At 35.9% G+C, this 20,977-nt stretch overlaps 1 protein-coding gene across 7 annotated transcripts in view; it reads left to right on the top strand.

Moving 5' to 3' along the window:
- Window positions 1–20,977, top strand: part of RPS6KC1 (ribosomal protein S6 kinase C1) — a 203,717-nt gene that overhangs the window by 115,380 nt on the left and 67,360 nt on the right. For all 7 annotated transcript variants that reach the window (XM_021007820.2, XM_021007814.2, XM_021007817.2 and 4 more), the window contains one exon: window positions 19,197–19,244. In XM_021007820.2, coding sequence (XP_020863479.1) covers window positions 19,197–19,244 — 48 coding nt within the window. The remainder of the gene's footprint in view (window positions 1–19,196; window positions 19,245–20,977) is intronic.

Below are 20,977 nucleotides of genomic sequence, written 5' to 3'. Positions count from 1 at the left end.
CATAACCAATTTGTTATCAGATCTTATTGTTTTTACCTTTGCAACATCCAGGCATGTATTAGGTGCTTATTAGATGCTTCTCAATGAATGATACCATCTCTCCTATATGTCGCCTTCTTTTTGCTCATGCAGCTACCACCCTAGTATAGGCCCTCATCACCTGTCACCTAGACTACTGCAGGAACCTTCTGATTGGTCGCCATTTCTCCAGTATCTTTCACTGCATCCTTCATTCAACTGTCAAAAATGATTGTTCTAAAATGAAGTTCTGACCATGTCACTTTTCTTCTCTAGCTGGGTCCTATTACCTCCAGGATCAAAAATAAAACACTCTATGTGGCATTTAAAACCTTTTACAACTTTGCCTTTTCCTATCTTTCCCATCTTGTTATGTCCTATTCCCTTCCTTTTGCTCTATGATACTGTTGCACTGACTGACTTGATATTCCTTAATCACCAAACTCTATAGCCTAACTTTGTGCATTTGTACTGGCTGTCCCCTGTGCCCGGAGTGCTCAGAGGCAACTGTGTAGTGTCATGGATAGATAGATCACTAGGCCTGGAGGATGGAAGACTTGGGTTCAAAGGCAGCCTCTGACACTTATGTAAGCTCTATGGCTTACTTATTTGTGTGAACCTGGGCAAGTCATTTAATGTCTGCCTGCCTCAGTTTTCTCAACTATAAACCGGGATAATAATAGCATCTGCCTCTCAGGTTTATTTTGAAGATTAAATGAAATAATAATTGTAACATAGCATAGTGCCAGGCACGTAGTAGGCCCTTAATAAATGCTTTTTCCTTCGTTCCTTCCTTCCTTCCTTCCTTCCTTCCTTCCTTCCTTCCTTCCTTCCTTCCTTCCTTCCTTCCTTCCTTCCTTCCTTCCTTCCTTCCTTCCTTCCTTCCTTCCTTCCTTCCTTCCCTTCTTCCTCCATCTTTTCTTCTTCCCGTGAAGAAATTTGCCAGTATCCTTGACGTCTTTCTGGTCTAGTCAGTTGTGTTAGAATAGTCATTTTCTGAGCCATTTTCTATTACCAGTAGAGTTAAAGCTTTATTAAAATATCCAGTTATAATTGCTTTTATTTTTACAGCTGAGTTTAAGGATGTACCAGTTCAGTATTCTGCATTTTTTCTGATTAACCAAGACATTTTTATCACTTGTGTACATAAAGGGAGACCTGGACCTTCGAAACACAGGAAGGTGTCATAGCCATGTTCTTTATTCAGTATGCATTTTTGTCTGGCATGTAGCAATTTGAAAGGTGGAGAAGGGAGGTGAGTTGGATCTACTGAGGAGGCTAAGAAACAACATCACAAAATGTGAACTGGAAATGACAATGGAGATTATTTCATCTGATGCTCTAAATTTTCAGTGAGGAAACCGAGATGCAGAGATTTGCCAGGAGTCACACAGCATATCTAGTGGTAGAGCTTATATTTTACAAATCATTTCTGCAAACATAAACCAAAAGACAGACCTGATTTGTTATGCATGTTGCTAAAAAAAATTTATTCATTTTTAGTTTTTAATGGCCATACTAGTACATGAAACCCAGTAGTGCCATTTTAAAATGATATATAATCCCTTTTGAAAATGAAGGACATGTTTTTGTATTTTATAGAAACATTTACAATTTTAAGTAATGTTTCATGAAACTGGCATTAAGGTAAGGAGTAAGTTTATAAACTTCACTGCCTTGACACTTTATTCCATTTCCCTAATGTTTAATGCCATTTATATCTATATCTATACACACACACACACACACACACACACACACACACAAGTGTGTGTGTGTGTATGTATATATAATGTGTGTAAATACAGACATATATTTATATATATATATATATATATATATATATATATATATTTTATTCTTCCAGAATACTTTATCATATCAATAGTAATACTTTGCATTTATATAAGATCTTTGTTTCAAATAATAGCTCATTGCTTTTTAAAATAATTTAAATCATTATTCCTTGCAACAGTAGTGTGAACTCAAATAGAAACAGATCCCTATGAGCTGCATATTGACTTAGAAAATGACAAATTAACATTATCTATGTTGTATTGTACTTTCATTTATTTTGTTAAACATTTTAATCTGGTTTGGGCCTTAGTTGGGGGTCTTTTAGCCACTGGAATTTAACACTAACAACACTTTTGGTGGTTAGATGGTAATTATCCCTATTTAAACCTGAGCCAGTTGAGTCACTTAAAGTCAGCTAGCAAGGATTGCATTAGAATTTTGATGTCCTGAATTAACTCTTCTGGTGTAAGCCAGACATCACCAATTGCCTCCATCCTTACCTAAACCTACCATTTTCTCTGTCCTTGTAATCACTTTTTCTTTCAAGGCCCTGTTTAGTTTGGTCTCATCCTACTTATTCAACTTTTCTTTCCCCATTTCCTAACACACAACTTGTGCTTTAGTCATGCCTCTTTCTTCACTGTCCCTGCACACATCATTCCTACCCAGTACATTTGCAAATGCTATTTCCTCCCACCACTTCCCACCCCGTTAGTGCCATTTTTCCTACCTCCCACATATCCACCCCTTCCCTGTTCTTTAAGGCTTGGCTCAAAGTCTACTTTCCCCATGAAGCCTTATCTGAATATATTAGCCTGTCCTGCTTTCCTCTTTCTGATTATGTTATTATCAGTGCCACACAATTAAGATTATGATGTCTTTGGCAAGAAACTGAAGATTTTAGGTGGTATTTTCAGCATTGCTGCTGATTGAAAACAAGAGCTTCAGAAGAGAGAGACCACTTTGGGAAATGGACAGCTGATTAAGAAGGTGCTGTCTACAGATGGATTCTGGACATCTTGATTATGGCTTAAAATTTGGGAATGATGGGTTGTTGATGAAGGATAGAAGAATATACGTAAGAGGTAGTAAAAATGTATTTGCCTGGTGACTTGCAAATCCAGACAAAAGGATTTTGGACTAAAGTGTGGAGGGAGAGGAAGAATATTCTCTATTTATATTTACCGAGGTAGGTAACACAGATGGTAGGTAATATGTAGGAAGAATAGAAGTAGAAACACCCACAAATTCAATGGAAATAAAATTCAAGAAAATAGACAGTAGTAATAACATTTGTTTGGTACTTTAAGGTTTACAGAACACTTTCATCACAGTAGTTTTATATAGTAGGTACTACAAGTATTATCACCATTTAACTAATGAAGAAACTAAGGCAGTGAGAGTTAAGCAGTTTGCTGATGTTCACCCATCTAGTAATTATCTGAGATGGGATTAAAAAACTCTTCTTATGATTCCAAGTTTAACACTCAATACATTATTTCACATTACTTCAGTGGCTGTACACAAATATACCAATTATAGGTAACAGGCAAGATGAATGAGAGATCCTAATTTAGTGAAGCAAATGCTATCATTTAGGCTTGATGGGATGAGATCTGTAATTGGATTGGCTGTAGAATGGTAAGAAAAAGGGAAGGTGGAGGCCATAATAGCATTGCACACTAGGAAGATATACTCATGAGAAAATCCAGGAACCAGAATAAAGGAAGCACGATAGAAAGCATCTGTGTGAAGATCATTGTAAGCAAAAATAAGTGATGTTGTTATTGGAATATACAACAGACCATCTGGATAGAAAGAGGAAACTAGATGAGGTTTCAAAATACATAACAAGTCTGGAAGAGGCATGATACAGAAGTGACAGAAGACTTCACTTATCCAGATATTTGCTACAGTTCTCTTGCTATGACAAAAGAAGAGCAACTAATGATTAGTTGACTTATTTTGATGATAAATTCTGTTTCAAAAGATAGGGGAAGCAATGAAGTGACTTATTTTCTGGATCTGATTGTTATCAATCAAGAGAAACTGGCTGCTGAAGTGGAAATAATGGACATCTTTGGAGGTTTTATTTTAGAATTTTTTAAAATAAGAGGGCATAATTTGGCATGTATGTCTAGTAACATTTAATTAGTCTGTAGTTTCTTCCTGTGTTCTAGTTTTGTCTCCTTAGTTAAATTCTCACTTCCTTGAAATCAGGAACCATGTTTTAGATTTCTTTCCTCCATAGTGTCTAAATAATAATGTTAAACATATAGTAGGCCTTCTATAAGTACTTGCTTATTGACTTTTAGAAAGGGTGGAAACACTGTATTCATTTTAAGCCTTTTGGATATTATAACTATCCAAAGTCCCTAAATGCACTATACCTGAAGGATATAAGTGCATATAATATGAGAACATTATGGACATTGAACTATCACACGCTTGTACTCATCTTATTTTTTCCTCCTCATACAACGGATGCCGGCTAATTAATTGTTGTCAGGGCATTTTGCTACCATGGGTGAAATAGCCATTTTGAAAGTGAGAATCTTATCTTTGTATTATTTCTTTCATTTGATCATTCATTGGGCTTTTCTTTAATGTTACTGATGGTATTCATACTGTAAGGACTCTGCTAGTCCCTGTTAATAAAATTTTTAAAATTTAAACAATTTCAAGATTTATTTATAATAATTTATAATGCAAAGGAACCTTTAAATCATATTTTGAAATAAAACATATTTAAATCTCCTCCATTACTTTTTTGTTGTCCTTTTAATTGGGATTCAAAGCTCTCTTTTACCTAGAAACTGGATTAATTCTTTCTTTAATGAATATGCCAACTTGAGGATATAACTGTAGGTCCTTTTAGCATCATCATATTGTTGCTGTTCAGTCGTTTCAGTTGTGTCTGACTCTTTGTGACCCCATTAGTGGTTTTCTTGAGAAGGATACTGGAGTGGTTTTGTCATTTCCCTCTCCAGCTCATTTTACCGATGAGGAAACAGAGGCAAACAGGATGAAATTACTTGGCCAGGGTCACACAGCTGGTAAGTGTCTGAGGTCACATTTGAACTCAGGTCTTTAGGCCCTGGTGTTCTATCCACTGGGCCACGTAGTTGTACCCCACCATTGTCATGAGAAGGCATTACTTTAGTGCCTATTTGTAGGTAATACGCTACTGAATAGGAAAGGTTACATAGACACAGTTGCTTTTCTCTAGGAACTTTCAATCTAAAATGAATTATGTAGACAAATGCGTGGAAGGAGTTATCAGGAAAAATAAAAACATTAACGAACAGTGAAGTATTTCAAATCAATAGAAATTTAAGAGTGTTGGGTTAATCCTTTTACCCAGTGTTTAGTGCAGTCCCAGACACATAGAAGGCGCCTAAATAAATGCTAGTTGATTACCTTCAAATGTAGATGAGATTATCTAAAACTAACTACAAGACTATATTTAACTGAATTTTTTCATCTAAATTTAACATAGTGTTACATTAACACCCAAAGTTAACTTCAGAATACAGTTTAAAGAATTAGAATAAATGTATTCATTATGTGATTGAATGGCATGAACTGAACTTGGGCCCATAAGCCTAGAACTCCATAATTCTAACCTTGCTTTAGCATAATTTCTTTGTGGCCTTGCACAAGTTGCTTCACAAAGACATTTGAGCAAAATGGAGACTAGCTAAGGCATAGAGACCCTACTTCTAAAGCATTTGGACATAAGAAGAGCTGTGTAAGTGGTTGTTTTTCTTGGCACTTCAGTAATTCTATTTCCAACCCAATTTCTCAGTCTTTTATATTCTGCTTTCTGCTATATTTATATCCAGTCTCCTTACAAAGGCATACTATGCCCTTTGGAAGCAGGTTTCATGAGGTAATAAATGTACAGGCCCAGGATTTAAAAAATATACAAAGCAGAAAGTCCTTTCTCATAAATATATATATGTGTGTGTGTGTGTGTGTGTGTATACGCACATACATACATACATGTATATGTGCACACATATACATAGCAGAAAGTCTTTCTCATACATATGTACACACATAATACACAGATCTATATATATATATATATATATATATATACACTAAACATATGTATTATATATTTATTGCTCACTAGGTCACTAACATCCCATCTTAATATAAAACATAGTTGAGGAATGGATCATGATCATTGACTCATAGCTGAAATAAATACAAGAGATTTTAAGTTCATTCAAATTTATAGTAGAAATAAGAAATCCCTTCATTATTTTTTCAGAGGGTAGGGAAATGGAGAGTAATATACATATATTAACATTATTAAATGGAATTAAATAAATAAATAAAAATTAAATAAAATTTTAAAAATAGTATACATATATAAAGTAATATATATATTGCTTTAATTCAGAAGTACCTCTTCATTAGTGTCCACTCCAACAGGGGTATGGCCAGGTAGCTTTGAAGACCTTGGGCATGAGAGGGAGTGGGTAGATAGTATTTCTATTTCATGCCCAAATGCTGGGCTTGACAAAGAGGAGGAAGAAGCCTTCCATAACTACCACTCTGGTGTGAGCCCTTGTAATATCTCACCTGTGCTATCATGATAGCCTCCTTCGTGTTGTCTCTGCCTCCATTCTCTCCCCTTTCCAGTCTGTTCTCCACAGAGCTGTCAAAATAGCTTTCCTCAGTCATGGTTGTGACAATGTCATTCCCCTTTTCTGATTAAAAATATAAACTCCCTAGCTCTACATTCAAGGCCCTCCACAATCTGACTCTCACTTACCTTTTGAGCATTATTTCATACTCCTCTCCTTTGCACAGTCTATATTTTAGTCAGACTGGACTACTAACTGTTCCCTGAACTCAGCAATTCATCTCTTGCCTCTCTATGGTCCTGCGAACAATTCTTCATGCCTAGAATGTGTGTTCTTTTCTTATCTCTCACTCAGAATTCTGTTACCTCAACTCAGGTACCATCTCTGTCAAGCTTTCATCATTCCCTGTTCCCCACTCACATTTGTTGGTGTTCTTTCTTTCCCCTTAGGTTTCTTTGTACTACATTTATTTATGTTACATGTTATCTTTTCTCCTGGTAGAGCATAAGATCCTTGAGGACATGGACTGTTTTTATCTTTGTATCCCTAGTATCTAGCACCATCCTTTGCTTGTAGATAGGGTGGAAGCTGCACATATAAAGTTCAGATGATTTCTTCCCCCGCCATCCTCTTACCTTTTTTCTTCGTTTAATTCCTAAGCTTGTCTGTGCTACTTAATACAGATTTATCTGGGCTTCACTTATGTTTAAGATGAGGGAGTAGGGCTATATGATTTTTGAGGTCCTTTTCAACTTTATATACTGTGATCCTGTGGCTTTCATGGGTAGTATTTCTTCATCCATAGATCTTTGAAGATATAGGACCCTTAGGCAAGCTAACAGAAGTCTCCCTCCAGGTTAATATTAATCAACACTTGGATGAGTGAGCTTTCAGTGAGCTAATTTGTAAATCCACCAACTATTGTCATCTAGCTTGCATTTCTACATTTTTTTTTCCATAAGGACATTATTTGCTGAATGCGTTGCTAAACTTCAGATGTGTTACAGTCATCAAGCATTTATTAAGTGCCGGTTATGTGCCGATTACATGCCAGGCTCTGTTTTAAGGGCTGGAGGAAAAAAGCAGCCCCTGCCTTTCAGGAATTCACAATCTTATCGGGTAGACAACATGCAAACAACTTTGTACATGCATATCTATCTATCTCTCTATCTATCTGTCTGTCTGTCTATCTATCTATCTATCTATCTATCTATCTATCTATCTATCTATAGATACATATATATATGGGATGAGTTAGACATAATCTCAGAGGGAAGGCACTGACATAAAGGAGGACCTTGAAAGACTTTTTGTAAAAGGTGAGATTTTAGCTGGGACTTGAAGGAAACCATGGAATCCAGAAGACTGGAGTGAAGAGATAGAGAATTCAGTGCATGGGGGATAACCAGTAAAAAGCTCAAAGTTTGAAGAACATCAAGGACGAATGTCAGTGGCACTGGATCGTAGAGTTAATGGAAGGGAATAAGGTTTAAGAAGACTGGAAAGGTTGGAAGGGGCTAGGTCCTAAAGGGCTTAAAAAGCAAAACAGAGGGTTTTATATTTGGTCCTGGAGGCAGTAGGGAGCCACTGGCTTTTATTGGTGGAGTGACATAGCTGAATGGTCTAAATGTGTCTGAAGTGGAGAGAGACTTAAGGCAAGGAGACTAACTAGAACTCTTCATGCAGTAGTCTAGGTTCAAGATGGTGAGGGCCTCACAAAAGGAAATGAGGCTAGTTTGATTACTTCTTCTTAGAGAACCCATGTAATTTGCCTGAGTTTACACAGTTTCAGTTTCATCTTCCAAGTCTAGATTTTGCTGGGGATTGACATCATGTTCATCTGTCTATAGTATTTAGGTGGAAAGAACATAAAAATTATTTCTGCATTCTTATGTATAAAAGTATCATATTACATAAGAACATTATGTTGTAGTTGAAAGACACTGAATGTGGAACCAGAGGGCCTGAGTGCAAGTATCAGCTCGGATACCTCCCACCTGGGGGGACCTAAGTGAGGCATGTCAGTTCTTTGCATCTTAGTTTTGTTACCTGTAAGATCGAGAAGGTACACTAGATGATAACTGAGATCTCTTCTAGTTTGAAATCTGTCATTCTGTGGTCTGATGAATGAGTTCTTAGCACAGTGCTTGGCACATAATAGGTGCTTAATAAGTGTTTATTGATTGATTGATTGGATCAGGGAAGATTCCATTTCCCTCTTTCTTTTTTTCCTGTTAACTCTGAATCTAATATGTTAGTATGTGGGGGAAAAAAAATGACTCATTCAGACTTGTAGACCCAAGTAAGAGGGTTTGGCTATTGAATATAAATGGGATTGATTTCTGGAATATCAGTTTGCCCTAGTCCTCCTAGAATATGATTTCTTTCCTAGTGATAGGATTCACACTACTTTGTGAAAGACTACATTGCCCTGTCATTATTATTTGTTGTTTTTATTAGAGATTAAAGATATCTATCAGTCATCAAATATTTATTAAGCATCCACTGCGTGCCAGGCACTGTGCTATGAGGGGATACAAGGACAATAATGAAATAGCTCCTGCCCTCAGTGTGCTTTCATTCAGTTGGGTGAGACGTGCATAAATATGTACCAAAAAAATACAAGGCAATTTTGGTGGAATACTAGCTGCTTGGAAAGGCTGTGTTTAGAAGTTGTCACTTGAGCATCATTCTGAAGGAAACAAGGAATTCTAAGAGTATATGGAAATGAGATTTCAGGTATGAAGGACAGCCAGTATAAAGGCTTAGAGATAGGCAACTTAGTATTGTGTGTAAAGGCCAGTTTGGCTGGATCCTAGAGTGCAGAAAGGGAAGTGTTATCTAATGAGGTTGGAAAAGTAGGTTGGGACCCTGTTGGAAAGCATTTTAAAATCCAAATAAAGTAGCTTATATTTGATCCTAGATACAATGGCAACCATTGGAGTTTGTGGAGTTGGGGAGGAACGTGGTCACACATGCCCTTCAAGAAAATCACTATAAATACATTGCCTCTGTCATTTAAAAAGCCAGAATCAAGACTTTTTAAAAATACTTTTTACCATAATACCAAAATGTGGAGTTTTAACTCCCTTAAAAAACCTCATTTGATCTTTCCATCCCCACTAGCTATTGTCCTATATTTCTTCTACCTTTTGTGGCTAAACTCCTTGAGAAGGCTGTCTACAATAGGTATCTTTAGTTCTTTTCCTTTCATTCTCTTAACTCGTTGCAGTCTGGCTTCTGACCTTATCCTTCAACCAAAACTACTCTCTCCAAAGATAATAATTATCTTTTAATTGCTAAATGTAATGGCTTTTTCTCAGTTCTGACCTTTTTCTATCTTTTAACACTGATGATTACCCTCTTCTCCTTGATACTTTTTTCTTTCTGGATTTTTGTGATGTTGTTATCTCCCAATTCTTCTACCCATTTGTCCACTCAGTCTCTTTTGCTGGATGTTTATGTCATAATGGGGACTTTTCCAAAAGCTCTGTCCTGCGTGCCCTTATTTCACTTGATGATCTCTCAGTTCCCATGGTTTCAATGACCATCTTTATGCTGATGATTCTGTAATCTTACTTATCCAGCCATAACCTCTCTGTCATCTCTGTTTTTTACAACTCCAACTCCCTATTGGATATCTCAAACTTTCTTAGTTCTCCTTAATTTTGGCACTTTCCCTCTGAGATGATCCCCAGTTTATCCTGTATCTATTTCATTTGTATGCAGTTGTTTTCATGTTGTCTTATTTGTTAGACTATAAGCTCCTTGACAACAAGGATTGTTATTTGCCCTTTTTATCCTCAGTGTTTAGTACAATGCTTGGCACATAGTAGATGCTTGATAAATTCTGCTTGACTTGTCTTAAAAACAGGCCCATAAATTTTATGAATGAAGACACAATCATGACTCCATGTGGTATTTATCCATATAGTGCTTTGTAGCAGGCTACAGAAAATATATTTAATTGTATGCAACAGGTTATGGTTAGATTTAACTGAATTTAAATGGAGGACAGGACAAATGGGTTTTGTTATAATAAATAGTTCTTATTGTACATGAATGTTTCTACTAATTCCTGTAGAAGCCTTGAAGAGGTTTTACAATCTTATTTTCCACTTAAAATTGCTATAAATTCAATAGATTTGCCATTTAAATTTTCTCATACCTCATATCATTTATAGAAAAACTAAAGATTTTTGCTTTTCCTCCCTGGATTTAATACACACAAAAAAAATGAAAAGCAAAGATGAACTTAAGTCATTGTATAAGTGAATTCATTGTGAGCAAAATATGGAACAGTATTGCAGAATAGTCATATGGAAAGTGATCAGGTTCTCAATGTTTCTAGGGTATTTAATGTTTTGAATCACAATTTTACTTCTGTTTCTGGGTGTTAAGATAAATATCATCTTTTAAACATTTTTTAAAAACTCATTTTTTATTCTGGACTTAATAAGAAATAAACTCAATTCAGTATGATCTTTAAATGAGAATAAGTGTTGGGTATTTTTTCAGTACCTGGAAGTCAGGATTTAAGGATTTACATTTAGTAGATTTATTCATATCTTCTAACTATCAAATAAAAATTTATTCGTGTAATGTTTGATTATGGATCTAAGTATATTTTAGAAAAACTAGATATATCTAAAACAAAATTCTAAGGAATCAAAGTTACTATTTATAAAATCTGTATCTGTGTATATATATACACATGTATATGTGTGTATATATGTACGTATGTGTTTGTACATGTGTATATATATGTCCTTGATTGATGATAAAAGCAATTGAATTAAGATAATTTTATTTCCCTCCCAGTGATCACTGTACTTATTCCAAATGAAAATGCAGGAAATTTAAATGTTACTAGACTTCTTTTAAGAAAAAAATGTCAGTATGTGATTGAAGCTGTTAAAGTGGTTAGATTTGTGTTAGTACCATATGAGGTATTATTTTGCTTATCTCTCTATTCAGCTGCTGTTGTCTCCTGTGACCTTGGGTTGTGTGTGTAGTAGGGTGACTGATGGTTCACCATGTTCTTTTTTCTGGTACTTTGCCTGTTGCCTGCCTCTGGGTTTGTGATTCCCCTTATGCTGACTTCGGCAGTATTCCTTTAGTCTCTTATCTCAGGGCTTTGATGCATATGTTCTGAAGGTGGCCACAGTGACTTTGGGTGGCAGCAGATGGTAAACCTTCAGGCTGCCACCGGCTATACTGGTGTTAAGTTGAGAACTTAACGTTTGATGAAGAATCAGTAGTGCATATGAAAGAGCTTTTACTGCAGAAATATCTTTTAATTAAAAAAAATTAGCATACTGAAACATTTATTAATGTCTGCTTTTAAGGAAATTTAAAATTATTTTCTTAGAGCTAAGCTATAGTTATTTATCAACTTGCTTTGTGTTTCCTATCCCTTCCAGTCTTTCACTTACCTCCCTGGGTAACCAAGCTGATTGGTTTACAATACTTAAAGCTAGATAGTTTAGATATGTGGAGGAGGAGGAGGAATAGGTGCATAAAATTAGGTATATCCACGTATTTACATGTATGCATACATTTACACATGTGTCCAAATACATGTATATATACACATACATGTGTATATGTATATTATATAAACAAGCTTCATACATTAAGATATGTTTCAAGAGAGCTTTAAATTAAGATCTGCTTAGGTTTTAAAAAGAAATGTGGAATTTTATTACAACCACCTTCCCCCTCCTGATCCCCCTTTCACACACTCACACATACACACACACACACACACAGCTTGACAATCTTGGCCCCTTAATCATTCTCTGTTTTAGGATGTAGTCCTAGGAGTTTGAAGAGCTAAGCCTTCCTCAGAGACATCATTTGTTTTGTTGGGGCTGGAGTGAAAAAGTTGTAGGAAGGAGGATGAAGTCGGCCACAGTTTCTACTAGTTTTATGAATCCTTTCAGCCAGTCAGTCCCTGAAGCAGTGCACCCTTGTGACTCCTTATGGTATAACGTTTTGAAGGTTCTTCCAGCGTAGACATACCATCAATAGGATCTTAAAAGGGTGTTTAGTCATTTCACTGCAAATCCTAAACATCCCTGCTGCTGCACTTTGTGTCCCTTCTGAAAATGGATGCTGAGGGTATTGGATAATAGTACATAAGTGTTATAAAATGACCATGTACAGTCATTCCACTTCATGCCTCATTCCTCATCCTGAAATAGCTTTTATGAGCATATGATAGCCAAGAACAGATTGGTTTCATGGCATAACATGAGACAAGTGCCTCTACACAGTCTGCTCATGCTGATGCTCTTGATGCTGCTCCTTCTAATGGACTAGCAACTACCTCTCAATATCCTTTGCTGTTGGAGCTACTGGGCAACAGGAGATGAAATCCTGTTGGTCTTCCTTTGCCAAAGGAGAAAATCGGTTCCCAGAAGAGAGAACTAATAATGTTGAAGGTCACCCAATAGGTTTGTTATTTTCTGGGACTAGAACTTTTGAAAAGGAAACTCCTGTCATACAGACCTATAATCTTATTGGTACAGAGGAAGTATAGATGGATAGATATAGAAGTATTCAAGGAGGACCAAGTTTCTCACATTAAACACAAGTAACATTTGATCCTTAACATGTGGTTTTAGATGAAGAAAATTGCTGTCCCCGGTAAACAGAAACAAGTGCTTTGTATGAGGAATTTGTTCAAAACCATTCCACTCCTGCAGCAGTATAGCATTACCAGCCTCTGTAACATTGCCAAGAAGAGGTTATTCTTATCTGAGTTCTGAGTATATTTGAAAGACACAATTGTATGGGTGTAATCTTACTCGTTTGTACCTGAGTTGAGAAAAGCGGTCTTTTTGCCAAATGCAACTTGTAACTTCGTTCCTGCATTTTCATTTGGAATAGGTACGGTGATCACTGGGAGGGAAATAAAATCATCTTAATTCAATTGCTTTTATCATCAATCAAGGACATATACACACACACACACACACACACACACACAACACACACACACACACACACACATGTTCTCTCTCTCTCTTTTTTTTTAGGCAGTTGGGGTTAAGTGACTTGCCCAGGGTCACACACACAGCTAGTAAGTGTTAAGTGTTTGGTCTGAGGCCAGATTTGAGCTCAGGTCCTCCTGACTTCAGGGCCGGTGCTCTATCCACTGCGCCACCTAGCTACCCCCTCTTTCTATCCCCCTCTCCCCCTTTTGTGTGTTGACATTCCTTTCTGTTACGCATAGACAAGTATGATTTGTCCATAATGGAATGTGCTTAGTTGAGGCCTCTTATAGGCTCCTTCCAACAAATGACATAAAAATGAACAAGTAGCACTGTAGCTCCACTGTCTGCTATATTACCTGACATGTGCCCTTGTGGGTTTTTTCTTAAAGCCTTCTCTGATTTTTATTGAACTTTTTTGGAAATTTATAAAGTAACCAATCCAGTAGTACAGACAAATATTATATCAAATTGCTGAAGTGATCTTTCTCTTTTTAGGATTTATTGTTGTGGTTATTTTTGGAGCCACATGTATTTCTTGTAACAGTAATTTAAGCTAAACTTATAAGATCATACAAAAAATATCATCACTGAAGAAAGTGTCTCAGCCTCTCTATTACCTTTTGTTGTGTTTGTGTCTAAGTTTTCCCTGTGATACTGAATCTCTTTTCTATTTTCTAAATCTGCTTTAAAAAAACAACTCAAAAAAAAAGAAAAAACCCCACATGCTTTTTAATTACTGAAGTGCATTATTCCTCATCCTTTTCTCTTTCCCCTGCCCCAAATCTTTGCAGTGGTGGTATCTAAATAGAGAGTAGGCCATCTTGGGTCCTCTAGATAGTTAACTGAAAGACCCAGTTCTATTATCATTTGAAGCTTTCCCCCTTTACTTTTATAAAAGAACAGCTTCTAGTCTCATTGTGGTATTGTAATTAAACAACTGATGAAGCTAGCCCTGGAGGAATAGGTTGTCTGCTTTTTTTTCTAGTTAGCAGTCATTCTATATGTTACCATAGGGCGAAGATGCAGTAATCTTGTCTATTAGAGCATATGCTAATATAGTGCTGATAAGGAAGTGTGAAAAATGAAAGCGAGAAATGCATTAATTGTGTTCTTGCAATAAGGTAAGCTATCAAAGGTAATTATTTCATGACAGTTTTAGTTATAGCACTTGTTTTATCATGAAATAAAAGATAGCTTTAGGAGCCTCTTATTGGAAAGACAGTTGTATCAAATTAGTACCCGATTAGATTTTTGTCTTTATAAAGGTGAGCAAACCCATGAGCAGTTTTTAAATTGGTGTGTTCTAGTCCTCAAATGAACAAATTCTGTTTGAGGGTTAAAGAAGCTATTATTCCGTCCTTTATGCTGACAGCTTCATTACAGATTGGCCTACTGTTGGCATTAAAAAAATGTTTGGCTCCTTATGATCTTTGTGCATGCAACTCTAATATTAATATAGATCCATAGCACCGTTCATTAAGAAATGACTTTAAATGAGGTTGATGCATGTAAATTTGCAAAGATACAGATGTTAAATGCAGTCGTTCCTCTCTGTATACAGCTGTGTGGCTAATAATTTTCAAGTGCCTAAAGCTCTTGTTAGCAAGAGTGCTGGTGTGTTAAGAGTGGCCCTATCAATAACTTTAAGAACGGAAGTTGAAGGTGCTTCTTTTAAAGGCTATTGTTAACTAAACATTATTGCCAAACAGATGGAAAGCATTCACCAGCCTGATGTTTTTAGGTCTAATTATATTATCACCAACCCTGTATGGCTCAGTTGAAGAGGTGTATCCAGAGGCCAATTTATAATCATTTAGCCAACACCTGTTTGGGAGAAATTGACAGTCAAAGGGCACATTTAAAAAAAATCACATATGTTCTTGTGTTTATTGCCTCAATGTGAACAGTCTAGTTACAAACAAACTTGATAGGAGAAGAAAGTGAATGTAAACAAATGAATATTTCTTAGACATTTTTATATATCTCAATTTTGTGAGTTTTTATCCTGTGTGGCTAAATGAGGCCAGCAAAATGATCTCATTCCCGATTTATACAACCATATTCTCTTCATTTAATTAACAGATTTCTGGTAGAAAATACATTTTTTCCCCTATAGTTACGTAAGTAGAAGGCCAAGTAAATTTTCATTTTAGTCAAATGAAACAATGTATAATAGGACTGAAATTTATTTTATCTAAGGTGGCTACACTATTGCGGTGAATGACTTAGAGAGGTGAAAGGGTTTTAAAAAACAAAACAAAATAAATAATATTTTAAGAGACTTTGCCTGCTATCACCCCCAGCTGAAAGTTATTTAATGCTCTGTTTAGGCTTCTGGGTGTCTTTCTAGCTCAGAGGAAGGCGCGTGTTCGAAACAATGATGGACTTTGCGTAAGGAGACCTGGCCTCAAATCCAAACTCTGCCATTTACCATGTGACCTTGGGCAAATCATTTAAACTCTCTAGGTCTCTTTCCTCCCCTGTAAAATGAGGGCATTAGACTAAATACTTTCTAAGGTCCCTTTGGATCCTGACTTTTTGTGGCCCAAGATGTGTGAACAGTTAGTCTCATTTTGTAGGTTATGTCTCTAGCATGCTTTGGAGTATCACAACTAGTGATGAGGGTAGCTGTGGGGGAATCACAGATGAGATTCCCAGCTACCTTCAGTTTTTGTTGCTTGACCTATTTCTTCCTCCAGTTGCTATAAATTCTCATTTCTTCCTTTAACTGCTCGACTTAGCTGCCTTTTTAGTTAGCAGCTTCTGCTCTTCTCTCTGCTGTTTCTCCTTTGGTGAGCTCATCCCCTGTGACCTCAAGTTTCTCCTCCACAGATGGTTGTCAGTTATTCCTTCTAGTTCTGATGTCTTCCTGCGCTCCATTCATGTACTTCCAGTTGTCTATTAGACGAGTATATTATCATGATCTTCATGATATATTATCATTTTACTTCAAACTTATGATGTCTAAGACCAAACTCGTTATCTCTGCCTCTCCTCCCCTAACCTGGAACCATTTGCAGTTTTCCTATTTCTGTCAATTATAATTCTATTGTTATTTTCCTAGCTACATAGACTCAGAACTTGGGTGTCATATTTGACTTTTCCTCTCCCTTGCCCTATCCCCTTTCAGTTGATTAAGTCCTGCTTTTTTCTCTTTGTAAAATCTTTTGCATCTATCACTTTCTCTTCATTTCCACTGATGCTGCACTATGACTTTGCACCTAGTTTATTGTAATAGCTTTCTAAGTGTGCTCCCTGCCCCTAGTCTATTTTGTTTTCCATAGCCAAATTAATTTTCCTAAAATACCATTTTAGCTTATTACTTACTCTTTCCTAAAGTCTTCTACAGTTACCTCCTTTGATAGTCCAGATGCTTTAGCGTGACGTTTCATGGCTTCTGTAATATGGGCCGAGTCTATCTTGCTAACCTCATTATATCCCAAAACAAACCTTGTGTCCCAGTCACATTATTGTTATTATTATTTAAATGTAAATACTTGTTCAGTTTTGCTACTTGCCTTTGCTCATCTTGTTTTTCCTTGAGTTGTGTCTTTGGAACCCCTTCTAATTGGACTCGGCACTTTTTGTCAGTACCACTCATTTGTCACTTAAGAATATATTTCTTGATATCATTATTTTACCTTTTTTTTAACTTTCAGGAATGTCTTAGATCTATGGTGTTATCTTTGTGTGGTGATTGTAAGGTCTTGAAGGGCAAGGACCATGTCTCATATTTCTTTGTATCATTCATAGTGTTATGCACATAGACAGTCATTAGGTATTTGTTGACTAAGTGACTATTATTACAATTGGTTTAATTTAGTTGTCTGAGGGTAGCTGGCATTGTCTTCTTCAAAACTTAATATTTTTATAGGAATTCTTTGCTCAGAAGACTGTTATTTTTTCTCCAAAAGACAAAAAATTAACATGGTATGTAATTTCCCTACTTCTCATTCCTGCTACCCTGTTCTCATCCATTCTATCTCTTCCTTATCTCTTTCCTTCATTCTCCTTTCCCCCAATTTTCCCATCACACATTCTATTCCAGGTGATACTTGTTTGATTATATTAGAATATTGAATATATTAGAAACTTGATTATATTAGAACATTCTACATTTGAATTATTGAGAGTTATAGAAATTTGAAAAATAAAGTAGTAAGCCATTCACAAAATCATTCTTCTTGATTTATAGTCAGTACCATGTAAAATTCTAAATTGAAGATATATCCCTAGAATTATGCTCATTCATAGATGAGAAATTAAAAATTAAATCCAGAAATTAGACCCTAGGTGGTACCTAACATAATACCTGTCAACCTTTCACAGAATTTGTTCTAAGAAAGAGACAAATGATTTAGGTTGTATGTCCACATTTTAATTTCTCTCAAGCAGGTGACGTGTATTGAATGGAAGTTACAGTCCAGAACTGGCTTCATTTGGGAGTTGGGGTGCCCAGTTTATATACCTTTTCAACAGGGGCTGATATCACCCTACTTCCCGACAGAGGAAATACCTCTTGTATCAGACCACTCCCATCCTTGGACTGTCTAGGCAGAAGAATCTTTCTGCACTCAAGCCTGAGCAGAACACAATGGAACTTCCTTACCTTTGATAAAATCAATTCAGGCTTGGGTTTGGGGTCTCACTGGGATAAGAAGATTCAATACAATCTCATTATCTGTAATGTCCTTCTAAAGTACTTTGATGGAAGGAGGCTGAGGGTGGGAGCTCTGAGTCTAGAAATCATTTTGCACAAACCCAAAGAGTAGCATTTAATAGGAGGTTAGAATACCAAGACCATAATTCAAGGGAATTCATGTAAAGGATAGGAGATTTGATTACATGAAATTTAAGAACACTTCCAACTCTTAGGTTATAAATTTCTAGCAAGCCATTATTTGATGATATATTGAATAAAATATTATTAACCTCCTGATAGTGATAAAAGGTACATAATGAGACAGACATACGTACATATATAAAGACACATGCATACATACACATACTCATATATACGTATATATACACATGTATGTATGTCTATACACACAGAGCTATTGAGGGAATTTGTTTTACTTGACTATGTATATGTATTACAAGGAATTTATTTTTTCTCTCTCTTTCTTACTTTTCCCAATAAGGTGGGGCTGGGAGGGAGAGAAAATACATTTCTCTTCATTGAAAAGCAATTAAAAGTAGAGAAGTGCTATAGATATGGAATGTTGCATACATTTTGCATAAACATACAAAAATTGGAGGGTGCTATAGATGTGGAATATTGGATACACTTTTAGATGAAGTGATTGTTGTGCTAGTTTTGCTTAATTGTTTTATTTTGATATGAGAGACCTCCCACCGGGTGAAGAGCTATCTCTAATTGGAATGTAAAAAAAATAAATAAAACTTAAAAAGAAAACAAAAAAACTTGAATGTTTTCTGTGATTGCTTAATCAGTTCATCATCAGATGTTCTGTGGAAGAGAAGAAAAATCCTGTTTAAAACTGATTTAAAAAAATTTACTCATGAAAGTTAAAAAAAATCCTAGACAGTGTAGTAATATTCCTGACATAGATTAAAAATTGTAATGCATCCTTAGTGGGGCCAAAATGGAAACTTTTTTGCATAGTCTTATCTTATGATATGTGGGCTATTAGGACTAGTGTGGCTATTCAGAATTTAACTATATCTCTTCTGGTTGTTTTTTGAAAATCCTATTCAGTGATATTTTATCTTATTAAAGGAAATACTAATTTGTTTTTAATAACCCCTTTTGTAGGTTTTACTTGTAATGGACACAAGGACACAACAGACATTCATTTTAAAAGTAAGTAGAATTAATGCATTTTTCTGAATTAAAAAATTGAAGGGAAGAAATGCTTCGGAAATGAAAAGTTTTATTTTTTATACACTGAATATTTATTTCATGTACTTTTGTTTGTTTTCTGCATTTGTTTTTCTTTTTGTAGTTTATTTTTGATACCCTCCCTCCAGATAACTAGAGGTTAATCTATACTCAAATTTATGTGAGAGTAGTGCACAGTGCCACACATTTGGAAGGGACCTCAGAGGGCCACCAGATTCAACCTGCATCTGAATAAGAATACTCTCTACGATTTTCCCAACAAGTAGCCATCCTAACATTTCTCAAAGACCTCCACTTGGGGTATAGGGAACCTGCTACCTCTTGAGGTAGTTCTTTCCACTCTGGGATGACCCTAATTGTTGGGAAATGATTCCAGACATCAAGCCTACATTTGTCTCCCTGAGACTTTTATACATTACTCCTAGTTCTGCCCTCTAGAGGAAAGTAGAATGAATCTCTTTCTTCTACCATATGATAGTCCTTTAAATGCTTGGAGACAGCTATCATGTGTCTGCTCTCCTTTTTTCATATATATTTTCTTTGTCCTTCCAACATTTCTTGTCTGGCACGTCATCTTTCTGATTTGCCTCTAACTTACCAGTGTCTTTTATAAACTATGAAAATCAGAAGTAAACATAATATTCCTGATGTGATATGAGACAGGAAGAGTATAGAGGTCCTGTTTCTCCTGGTCCAGGACAATATGAAGCTTATAGTTGCTTAAATGTTTTTGGCTTGCCATACCACACTGTTCAGTCATCTTGAAGGTGCTCACTTAAACCCTTAGATATTTTTTCAGGCAAACCACTGTTTAGTTATGCTCCCTGTGACTTGCACAGTTGATTTTTTGAACCCAAACATAAAACATTCCATTTAGCTCTATTGAAATTCATCTTACTAGCTTCGATTGAATATTCTAGCCTGTAGATTGATCCTATTGGTTGAGCTACAGAATCAAAGTTAAATGATACTTATGTAATACTATATTCAATGAACAGAACACAGTATGTAGTTTTAACTCATAGATTTTCCTTTCCTTATTTCTTTCCATGGAAATAATTATTTAAACAGGATTGTGAAGGGATAAGGCCTAGGATTGGGACTGGATCTGTGGCTAATTGGTGGAGGGATCTTCTAGATGAGAAAATCTCCCCTTTTCTGAAATTTAGCTTCTTTGAATTCTCTAGTACCCTAAGGAGTAAAATGATTTGGCTAGTATTACAAATCAGCCAGTATATGTCAGAAGCAGGACTTGAACCAGGTCTTCCTGGCTTGGAGGCCACCTCTCGTATTTGTGAGGACCATATGAAATTTAATCTGTGATCGTGATTGTAATTCTTAAGGGCCCAAATATGTTGCAGTTTAAATTGTTCCTATGATAAATTATGTATAGAAACAGAATATTTGGAGGCCAGATATGACAGATATAAAAATTATGAGGAGTATAGGAAGATATATGAAATGATTCTGAATGAAGAAAGCACAACCAAAAGAACAATATACACATTGACTGCAACCATGCATTAAAAGGTAATAAATTAATACCATATACTCAGAAAAGGAGGTAAAAGAAGACCTTCCACGAGAATAAGGATAATATGGGTATATGACTGTGTTGCAGTCACTATGAACAGCCTTTGGGGGTGGGGTTAACAATTGGTAGAAAATTGAAATTTGTAGACCAACAGCAATTT

Source organism: Phascolarctos cinereus, unplaced genomic scaffold (genome assembly GCF_003287225.1).
Source record: "Phascolarctos cinereus isolate Bilbo 61053 unplaced genomic scaffold, phaCin_HiC Scaffold_5;HRSCAF=322, whole genome shotgun sequence".
In the NCBI taxonomy this organism is placed as follows: domain Eukaryota; kingdom Metazoa; phylum Chordata; class Mammalia; order Diprotodontia; family Phascolarctidae; genus Phascolarctos; species Phascolarctos cinereus.
Note: the sequence above shows the minus strand (reverse complement) of the source record. Positions and strands in the feature narration are given on the sequence as shown.